This window comes from Nannospalax galili, unplaced genomic scaffold (assembly GCF_000622305.1).
Source record: "Nannospalax galili isolate Female #2095 unplaced genomic scaffold, S.galili_v1.0 scaffold285, whole genome shotgun sequence".
Taxonomy (NCBI): Eukaryota; Metazoa; Chordata; class Mammalia; order Rodentia; family Spalacidae; genus Nannospalax; species Nannospalax galili.
In genome coordinates this window covers 4,040,104-4,051,651 of record NW_008355157.1, presented here as the reverse complement: position 1 = coordinate 4,051,651, position 11,548 = coordinate 4,040,104, and the positions used below count along the sequence as shown (strand labels likewise).

Below are 11,548 nucleotides of genomic sequence, written 5' to 3'. Positions count from 1 at the left end.
TCTGCAAGGAACAATATATTCTAAAATGAATTCAAGATCATTTTTAAAGGTTAAAAACTCATTCAATTTTATGTGTTACAGGGCTTATACTGAGTTCAATATTGTATAACTGTATTAATTCAACTGTGAACCTAGAACCTTACAGCCACTTGTGAAAGAGATGTACTCTTGCTCTGGAATGTGTTACTGAATATGTTAAAGCTGTAATGAAAAAAAATAATAAAATATTTTAAAAGAATGAAATAAATAAATAAATTCCCCCTCTTCCTTTTTTGGTTCAAATCCAAATGTAGCCTCTTTAAGACAGACTAACTAATGATAAACATAATAGCAAATCACAAAGTGGTATGCATGTTATGATCCAATTTTTGAGGAAAAAGAATCTTACTGTAAGTACTTACATATATAGACTTTTTTAGAGACAGGGTCTTACTATGTAGTTAGTAAAGAGGAGTCCTTTGCTTCTAGGCTTGAACTCCTTGAACTCCTGATCCTTCTGCCTCAGCCTCCCAACTATTCATTGGGTGTGCTGCGTGTGCCACCGTGCCTGGTTCTACATTATCCGAATAAAATGGAATTATAATCTTTATTTTCCTTTTCAGCTATCTGTATTTTTTCTTTTTATTTATTATCTGTTATTGTACACTTAATATTTTCAGGCATATATATGTATTTTATATTGCATATAAAACAACATGCATAAACTTCATGAACATAATGTGGAGCAAAACATTTGATATTAAAAATCAGAACCTATTTCATGACTTCATTTATATAAAGTTCAAAAATGGGCAAACTAATCTGTTGTTGCAGACTTCTAAAGAGTGGTTAGCTAGTTTTGGGTTGAGGGTGGGATAGGATGTCAGGAATGAGGAGCTTCTTGGGGACTACTAACATGGGGGTTGATTGCATGTGTGTGTTCAGAGAAAGTTAGTGGAGCTATGTACTTACAATGCATACACATTTTTGTTTATATATTATACTTCCATTTTAAGTTATTTGAAGCAAAGAAAATACTAAATCAGAGGTTTCCTCATACACACTTTTAGGAAGTCTAAGGAATAGCTCTTTGTGGACAGAGAGGAGAGAATTCAAACTGTATTTTCAATTGTACAGTTGCTTCCTTTAGCTGGTGATCATGACAGTAAGGACACAATCATACTTCCAGAGCTCTGTGTCTAAGAAAGGGGCTTTGGAATCTGGTTCCGTAAAAGCATGAAGAAAAACACAAATTGACATTACCAAAGGGTCCCGACCCATGTGAAGATTAGCAGCCTTTGTGTCTTCCTGACAACACAGAATTGATGCAAGTCTGTGTTTTCATTCAACTCCAGAACTCCAGAAGGGTTTATGCTGGACCAGATGTGTCACATGGAGACACATCTTGTGTCTTCTTGTACTAAGCCCACATTTGTGAAAACAAGGGGCTGAATCTGCTGGAAGAGGAACTATGAAGGGGCCTGTATTCTAGTTCCCAATGCAATAACTTTTATTAAGAGAACAGGGGATCAAGAAACATTTTTGACACAGTTAGTACAGAATGTCCAAACCACTATCAGATCAATGTTTAGTCAATGTAGAATTTAATACATTTTACTGTTGCATAGGCAGCCCAGGTCTAGGACTTCCATTTGGTGGTGATGGTGGTGGAGGTGGTATGTCTGTGTGGGAAGGATATGACAGAGAAGCCAGCTTGGTATTTAACAATGCTTCTGTCTGCTTCTGCAGTCAACTGCATCCCAATCCTTCACTTTTATTGATAGGTTAGTATCCTTGAGATAATTTCACTTTCTGCTTCAGGTACTTTGAGTATGGTTTCTGTCACATGCAATAAAAGAAGACAGATATAGAGAAAACATGCCCATGGGTACATCCTGTTTAAGCAGTGCAATGCCTGTCAAATAGTAGATGTTAAATCAGCATTGCTGAATTTATAAACTAAGAAATGGTTATTAAGAAAAACGTGCCACCATTTTATTCTTGGCTTTCTATAGCATTTTCTGTAGCTTACACAACCAATTTGTCCATTTCTTTTGTGAACAAATGAATCAAGGTCTAGTTCCTACTTGAAGAATTCCAGGTACATTTTAGCTGTAAATTCCGAATCAAACAGGAGTTTAATAAGGTGCAGGCGCTACAAGTTACCTGGATACTATCCATCTGAGACTGCTACAATGTAAAAGAAATTAAAATAACAGCCTTTCTATCAGCCAGCAAACCTCCTGCTTCATCTCAGGGTTTGTCTTCCTGCCAACACACATTTATTTCTGTGTGTCTCTTGTTAAACCTGGAACTGGAGTTTGAGAGGAAATGGGTCAGTGGCTAACATCTAAGGGAGAAGCAGCGGCCATCCCTAATACCAAAACTGAAATTACTTGGTGATTAATGATTGGTTATTTCAGTACCAGTGTTCGTTTCCCTCTGAGAGGTCCAGATCCACATGGGAGAGGAAAGGCAACAAACATATCTCCCTCTCAACTCTACTTTTGCCATTTACAAACCAAGCTTTGGGCACTCTGGGCTGTAAGTGCTACCCTGATTTCTGTGGCATCTTGCAGATGGTATAGTATCAGCAACTTGGAAAGGCCAGACCACATAAGGGGCAGAAATAATCACCTTCCCATGGTTGCTAGGAAACCCTCCTGGAATCAGGAAAGCCAATGTTAAAGGGCATGTGAGATCCAGTGGTTTGAGAGATGATGGGAAGGGCACTGGGGGTACAAGGCAGCATCAGAGCAGACAGCAAGGACCAGAAAGAACAAAATCTCCATCATGTCTTGCTATAAAACTTCAGCATGAGTCCTGTGCTGAATGTGGGAGTGAATTTACAGAATTTACTGTGACTCTGGCCATCCAGAGAGGGTTTAGATATTCACTGGGTGTCTTTCAGCTAAGAGAGGAACTGAGGATGGCATGCAATTGCTTCATATGCAGGAATCTGAGGCTTGTAAATACCTTTTTATCTTGCACAGATCATTCAGTATATAAGTGGGGAACTTAATCCATTTGCCTCTGAAGCTAGACTGTAGGCAGTTCCTGGTTAAAAGGGTTAAGTGAATCACTCTGCTCTGCTCATCCAAATTATGAGTAGGAGAGGTGCTTGGCAGATGGAGAACCAGGCATAAAAGCAGGACCCTGGAGTTCTTCTGATAGATGGTGGGCGGCTTTTCTAAGTTGCTGCTTTTACTTCAGGGTACTATTTGTAAGGAGGAGGCAATAATAACTTCCAAAGGATGCTGTTAAGATCACATCTGAGAACCCATGGACTTTGGAGAGGATGCGGGAAGAAAGCAATGTGACTGAGAGGCCTCCTTAGGTGACTACAGTAAAGGCCAAGGCCACTAATTCTGGAGCCAGCCTTCAGGTTTGAAGACTGCCTCTGCCACTTATTGGCTGTTTGCCTTTGGGAAAATGATGTAGCCTCTCTGTGCCTCAGTTTCCAGCTCTATAAATCAGAGATAGCAGTGATATCTATCTCCTAGGTACTATTAGATGAGGTCATGTATGCTTCATATTGAGAGCAGAGTCTGGCACTCATTAATATCAGCACAACCCATTACCCATAAGCAGAGTGGATTTTCAGTATTTATTTAGAGACAGGTTCTCTAGTCCAGGCTGACTTCAAACTCCCTATGTATCTGAAGATGACCTTGAACTCTTGATGCTCCCGTCTTCACCTTCTGAGTGCTAGGATTGCAAGCACACACCACAATGTTCCATTTATGGGGTACTGGGGTAGAACCAAGCGCTTCATGCATACTAGGCAAGCCTTCTACCAACTGAGCTACATCCCTAGCCCTACTGATTTGTTTACTTATTTCCTTATAGGAAATCCTCCTGCCTCAACCTCCTTAATGCTAGGATTACAGTTGTGTGCTACTGCACTATGTTTTACCTTTAAAGCTGGAAAAGACTACACAAAATTATTTGGCTTAGAAAACACCATTTCACAGTTAGAAAACTGGGACCAGAGAGGTAAAAATAAGTCAATGCAAATGATATGCGTATTCCAGGCAGCTCATCAGAAGCAGCAATAGCTTCTGAACAATCATTCTCAGAATCACTAAATGCTCTTGATGCTATGTTTAGGCCTTGCCTTCTGGTGGTAGTCCTGGAGGACAAATTCAGCCATGCTTATTGGCTCCTAGCTTTGGGACGTGAGCTTTTGGGAGACACAGAAAGCATGCAGAACCATCAAGCAAGCTTCCAAGATGGTCAGCTTAAAATATCAAGGAGCTTGAGGGAGTGCCATGAGGGAAGGCATGCTAAAGAGGTGAAAGGTCAAAATTTATCACATTTCTGAAGAATGAGCTACATCTAGAAGCTTCTATTTTAGCTCCAGGGGATGGGGAAGGTTTCATCTCAACATGATATAGCAGGGAAGGGTGGCAGGCCTGGCGTGCTGCCCACATGGAGAAGCTGTGACCCAGCTCACAGGAGAGTCAGGCTGAGCAGTCCCTCTGTTCCTGGGAGACTTGGATCAAGCTCATAGCCAGGGGAAGTAGGGATTAACACAATGTGGTGTCCGAGCTAATGAGTTAGCAAAACAGAGACAGATGGCAGTTGAGTAACTTAACTTGCCCATCTCTGTTTGCAATGCACTCCCACAGCATCTCTCTGTCCTCCTGCTGTCTAACTCTGCCCAGCCCTTTCTAGCCATCCCAGGAGGTCATGGCCAGTGAATATGAAAAGCAACCCTACTTTCTAAACACAATTATCACCCATGAGGAAGGTGTTGTGGAGCGGAATTCTTACCGATGGCCTTGGAGAGATTATCTCTGGTTCTAGAAAGAAAACCAAGAAATTTTATTGGATTCTTGTTATTGATGTTTAAGATAGAATTCCTTTTCACCAAATAGACGGTATACATGAGAATGCTAAAAAGGGATATTACTTGGGCATGAAAACAAGAAAGGGAATTTTTTTTCTGTCTTTTTGAGACAAGGTCTCCCTCTGACCCCCAAACAAGTTTCCTTTAGTCACATCTACAGACTGTGCAATAGTTTCCTTTACGGACAGCAGGGAGATGCGGCAAGAGAACGTGGTACATGTGCAAATGACTGCTTCACAAGTTGTCTACCCTGTGCCTCTTTTAATTTTTGTACTTATCATGTGCGTGCCTGCGCACATGTGTGTGTGTGTGTGTGTGTGTGTGTGTGTGTGTGTGTACATATGCTAAGCTGCATGTGTAGAGGTCAGAGGACAACTTTCAGGAGTCAGTTCTCTCCTTCTACCATGTGGGTTCCAGGGATTGAACTCAGGTCATCAGGCTTGGCTTGGTGATAAGTACTTTTACCTATGCTGAGCCAGCTTACCAGCTCCAACCTGTACCTCCTTTAAGAGAGCTTTTTAGCTTAAAAAGAAACCAAATAAACACTATTTCTAGTTGTCATCATTTCCAGGTGGTATTACCAGCCAGCTGCCAACAGTGACACTTACCTGGTGCCAATACCATCCACAGTCATTTTGGAAGATGCTTGCCTTTTAAGTGTTGGTTCATTTTTCATAACAATCGCTATAATAATAAAATCACAACTGTGTAAACAACAGAAGATTATTTTCAGAAGGGAGGTTTTAAAAATGAATTTCTACCCTATTCTACCTGATTATTTCATTTAATGAAGTAATCAGAAACTTTAAGAGAAATTAAGTTAAACTTCATTCATACAAATGGATTTTGCTTTTGGAAAGTGAAAAAGCTGATTCATTAGAAGAAACTTTAAGTGGTCTCTGAATTATTCAATGGGGACATTGATATAGAGGTTGCACAGAGAAAGAGCACTCCCCACTTCCACCTACACAGTCAAAATTCCCTACTCAGTGATCTTCTCGTGGCTACCTGTTCCCTTCCAGCTTATTAGAGTGAGGCCTTGAGATTGACAAAGACGAAAAATGATCAGTTCAAAGAATTTCCAGTTTACTAGCTGGCATGCTCAGCTTTAAACCAAACAGTGTTGGGGAATTACATTCTACTCCTGATCTGTGGTCTGAAAATGAGGGACAGCAAAATATGCTAGTGAAGGCTTTAGCCACTGGATGCTCAGAATAGGCCACCAAGGGAACAAATGCAGCGGTCTTAGAAGAAGAACTTCACTCTGAATCTTGTCACATCCTGTTGATGGGAGCTCTATGATCAATTGCCTTTTGTAGGAAGTAGTCATCTTCTCTTTGTTGAAAGAGTCAGATACCCTAAAGAAGTTGCACTGAGCAATGACAGGCCTCTGTTCTTACTCCATCATGTGTATCTGTGTTATGACCTCAGCACTAGTTGTACTTGGGCTGGGTAAGTCCTGGTTGTATGGGCTCTCCTCAGGATTGCAGGATGCTTAGCATTATCTCTGTGTCCATGTCAGTAGCATCTTCGTCACCTCTCTCACCAGTTTTAACAACTAAAATGACCCCATTTGCTGCCAAATACTGAAAGGGAATTAGTAACACCAAATTACAAGAGGGTATTAGCTTCTTCTGATGATAAATTTAAGAGTAAATTAAAATTTGATTTTTCAAGGTATGATTTCTTATCTAGAAAGAGGGGTATAAATAAACCTAGGGAATACAATACAGCATATTTAAGAGATTCAGTACAATACAAGGGCAGGTGGACTCAGGAAGTCCATTGGTCTGAGCATGCATCTAGGTTCAGCTGGGCCAGGAAAAGACATGTGATACTGTCCTGGTCCTTTAACAAGAAGTTTCCACTAGTTCCTAAGAGTCCTTTGGTTTTAACCATGCCCCTTTCATATCCCATGAAGGTTTCAACATACCAATATAAAGTACTTTTGAGGATAACTTTGTGCTGGTCTGTCTAATCAGTAATATAGCTGGTTCAAGTTAAAGTTAGATAATGAAATCCAACTTTAAAATCTTAATGTCATTAGCACTGGAGCAAATCAACTCTACTGAGTAAAATTTGAATAGTATTAAGTTATATGTCCTTGTGGAAAGGTTTTGCTTTTTATCCACTTAGCAAAGTGCCTGACATAATGTCACATGCAATAGCTGCTTTTTGAACGAATGAATAAAGAACCAAATAATCTGTATTCATGCCAGATAAACAATGTGTAGAGTAAACTTCCAAGTTTTGAGGTTAAAATTAGGAAGGCTCCTTGTTATTCCCTCACAAAATGGCTCTTGATGTTGGTTTCAAAGACACCACCTTGAGTAAGATGAATGAATTGCCACTGGGTACAAGTCTCCTCCCACTCTTATGGTATTTGGTAATGTCTATTTGGTATCTTTCACATATAGGATGGATGCCACTGGCATTTGCCTAGTGGGAAGAAGAAGAAATGTAGCTGAAAACACTACAATGCATAGGCCAGTCCTCCAATCAAGGTTTAGCTGGTTCCAAATGTCAATAGTGCCCTGGTTGAGAAATCTCAGGGTAGACAAACCATTGGCCACAAATCAATAGATATATTTCCCAACAAGCTTTATGCCAGTTCAATTCTTGTTCTTCCTATGTCTTTTCTCCATCTATCTATCCCCCTTGGGCTGGGTAATACCAGATCTTACATGTACTTCTATCCACTGGGCATTGTATCAAAGATAATCTGTGGTGAGCATAGGATAGAGTAATAGACACAATGGTCAAGGTCCCATAGGGACAGAAATAGAACGAAAGCCGTTTCCTACCTGGATAAAGAACAACCAGAAAGGATTCTGGGTAGAGAATCAACTGATGACTTCCACTCTAACCTAGTCCACTTCTTCTTACTACCCAGGGGAAGAGGTGACATTAGAAACTAATTATGGAGAAAATTTACAGCTTTTTAACGGAAATTCACTATGATCGATATTGCTATAAGTAGGGCTCATATTAGTCAATTCTTCTAAGAAGTAGGTTTAAAAAAGTAGAAAGTAGGCTGGAATTTTGGTGGGCCAGTTTCTAACTAGCTGTGTGGCTACAAAAAGTCATTGTCATTGGGACTTGCTTTCCTTGTCCTAGAGATCACTGCTTAGCAGCTGATTCTGATAATTGATGGGACAAGGAAACAGAATACACAGAGACATTGGAGAGAGTGAAGGATTTGGAATAAACATGAAAATGATTTCATGGCTTGGACTGATGGGTCTATAGTCTATATTCTGTTCTTTTAATTTAGAAGTCTGTTAATAGGTGCTGATTAACCTGTAGTCACCCCATCGATCAGATCTAACTCAAAATGACTGAAATGCCAGCCTCATTTGTTTTTACAAGACTAGAGCCATCAACCAAAGGGTGCTTTACGTGAATGCACAGAATTCACAACCTTGATGGGAAGTAGAATCAGAGCAGTTTTCCTTCTGCAATTCAAATATTGAGCAGAATGTTAAAATAGTGAGCGGCTGGGAGTGTAGCTCAGGTGGAAGAGCCCTAGTCTAGCATGCAGGAAGCCTTAGGTTGGATCCCTGGCAACTACAAATGAAAAACGTATTAAACTTAAATAGAATGAAGTAGTAAGAATGCTGACATTGCTAGCAAAAATTCTGGATTACATTTTCGTTGAAATGGCACTGGAGGGGTGGTGCCAGGCAGGCTTCTGAGTGAGTTACTACAGCTGTAGCCCAGAAACAGGACTTTTGTTTTGTTTTGTTCCCTAACTGATGACTTTTGCTAGACCTAGTGATCTTTACCCTACTCCATCCTTTATTCATCTCTGTGGGGAATTATATGATTAATACTCTTAATTATATGTACATACTGACATACTGAGAAAGCTGATGAAAACTACCTGGCAGAAAACATAGGTGTACATTAACTCTAACCATCTGGGGCTTGCTGAGGCATTAACCACAACCCTTGGCTTTTACTCCCTGAGTGAGATGTCATTTTGAACCCATGTGTGTGGTCAGTTAATAATGTGTGTTTCAGTTTGGCTGGATGAACATGCTCTGCAATTTCACTTTGGTCCCCTCAAACATTCTTAGTTTTTTCAAGATGACCAACAACCCTTGTCAGAGAGGAGTAATTGGAAGGGAAAGTCACCTTCTCATTGGCCAAGCAAAACCAGACTATCTTATAGAGTTCCCAGAAGCTAATCAAAGGTATATACTAAACACAAGGATATCTCTAGAACTCTGAGACTTTGACAAAAAAAAAAAAAATGCAATTTAAGAGAGTGACAACAAAATAAAGGCCTGGGATTTCAGGAAGTGGTTCCAGGAACAATGAGTATATAAAAATAAAATGGAATCACTTTTTCCAGGCAATTCACTTCCATGGACAATGCAGTCATATGGCAATAACCAGCATTTATGAGTATGTGAAGACACAGTGTATGTTTATAGATACCACAGCAACTGCCAACAGCGGAAGGGAGTGAGTGGATCCCTTTGTGACCAGCAGTCTCCCTCTTCACCCTGCTATAACTTCGCCATACCCAGGGGAGCCTAACTTACCAGCCCAACACGAGCTGCCTTGATTAAAATATGATGTGGTCACTAACAGCTCTCTTGGGAAGTAATGGGAAAGTAGCCAAACCACAGTATGGGAAGAGCAGACACAGCCTCTCTCCTTTCCGTGCCGACATATTCTGACCATAGACAATGTCTTCCCAGCAGCTCTTCTGCTCTTCAACTCTCCTTCCCATTTGGTACATCTGGCTGCCTTTCTAGATACTCTTTGCACACCTATGCCATTCCTCTCTTCCCCCATGGTGGAAGTGACAATTTTGGTCAACTCCAGGGAAAAAGATGCCATTTCCCATGTCCCCTTGGAGGTCTAGGAAATCAATTCTGTGCAGAAGGGCAGAAAAAGCCAGAACGGGGATTTCCTCTGTTGGCCTATCAGCCCTTTCCCATCAGATCTCTCTTTTTCCCCTTAAAGCACTTGGTAGACTCTGAGTAAAACCTATTGACTTAATACTTGGAAAAAGGTCTGCAAAAATCTATATAATAAAAATGACATCTGATCTATAAATTTTAATCAGAAAGATTTTGTTTGCTTGTTTGAGTTAGAGTCTCACTGATGTGGAATTTCTTAAGCAGATCAGGCTGGCCTTGGACTCACTATGATCTTCCTGTCTCTGTCTCCTGAGTGTTAGGATTACAGGTATGCACTACCATGCCTGGCAGAGGATTTCTTTTTAAATTCATTCATTCACTCACTCATTCAGTAAATATTGAATACCTTTACATACCATTAACTGGATGGAGACTAGTTAAATCTTTCAGTAAATGATGGCATGTGATTTATGTCTGGCACTGTCAGTCTATCCTTGAATTAGCAGCTCCACTCATTGTTTCCTAGAATAAGTAACAATGGGGCAGTGCAGTGTGCTGAATAACAGCTGCCCAGTATACTCTGCTGCTGGAATAAGCAGCTTTGCTGGGCAGAACAAGTGAACTGAGTCAGAAGATGTGAGGCACTCTACATGGGGCTCGTGCTACCTGCTTCATTTACTATCAATATCAGAATGGAACTCAAAAGGGACAGAGTCAATAAGACGGCTCAGTGGGCAGAGGCTCCTGGTGCCAAGCCTGAAGACCGAGGTTTGTTCCCCAGGACCCACAAGATGGAAGGAGAGTACTGACTTCCACAAGTTGTCCTCTGACCTCCACATGTGCTGTGGTATGTACATGCCCATACACATGCACATACGTACACACACATACATGTATACAAAATAAATAAGTGTAATAAAAATTTAAAAAATAAAAGAGATAATGTATACAAATACACTTTGTAAACGAAAAGTAAAATGCATGCCTAAAATCAATCTCAGTTTACTGATACAAGTAGTACATCTGTTCTTCAATCAACATGAAAACTTTATAAGGTTTGATAAATAAGACGAAGCTACTTTTATAAAGGTTGGTCAACAAATTAAATGCTCTGAATTTTGTGTATGCGTATGTTTGTGTGTGAGGGTGTGCAGATGCCTTGACACATGAATGGAGGCCAGAAGACAACCTTGGGTGTAAGTCCTTGATTTCCACATTGTTTGACACAGGGTTTCTTCTGTCTTCTGATTTAAGTGCCAGGCTAGCTGGCCCATGCGCTTCCAGAGAGTCTCCTATCTTCCACAGGAGCACTGGGAACAGATGCCTGCTACAGTGTCCGGCTTTATGTGAGTTCGGATATTTGAACTCAGGTCCTTATGCTTATTTGGCAAATGCTTTACCCACTGAGTCGTCTCCCCAGCCCAGTGCTTTGACTCTTAAAGGAAAAAGGAGCTATTGTAAGAAGCATACTCTTTACAATTTAATATACAGTTTTCTGTTAAACAGGAAACATCTCTGCTATAAAAACAAAAGAACCCCATATGCTAAAAGACTTAAGCCTATTGGGGTGGTCCAAGAGTAATGAGGTTGAGTGCGATGAGACTAAGAAAGTTAAAACTAAAAATTTTGCCTCTTTATCTCAAACTGGATTGATATATGGAGTCCTTTTTTAAAATGAGTAATCATTTGAGACCACCCCCAAATACATCCAAAACCTCAAGAAAATGTTTTATTAAGTTTCAGAATTACCAATTTAAGAAACTAAGATGTATTTTTGATGTCTTTCAATAAGTTTTTGTCTTTATAATTAATTAAAAATAGCACTTTCAAGAGAAGAGTATAT

The 11,548-nt window shown here is 40.2% G+C and overlaps 1 protein-coding gene across 7 annotated transcripts in view; it reads right to left on the bottom strand.

Moving 5' to 3' along the window:
- Rad51b (RAD51 paralog B) overlaps positions 1–11,548 on the bottom strand; it is a 617,902-nt gene that overhangs the window by 72,220 nt on the left and 534,134 nt on the right. Inside the window, exons 9-10 of one of the 7 annotated variants that reach the window (XM_029555564.1) lie at positions 5,440–5,515; positions 4,756–4,784 (exon numbers count right to left, since the gene is read on the bottom strand). The exons of the other annotated variants lie outside the window; for them this stretch is intronic. Of the exons in view, the coding sequence (XP_029411424.1) occupies positions 4,756–4,784; positions 5,440–5,515 (105 nt within the window). The remainder of the gene's footprint in view (positions 1–4,755; positions 4,785–5,439; positions 5,516–11,548) is intronic. 7 annotated transcript variants of the gene reach the window in all.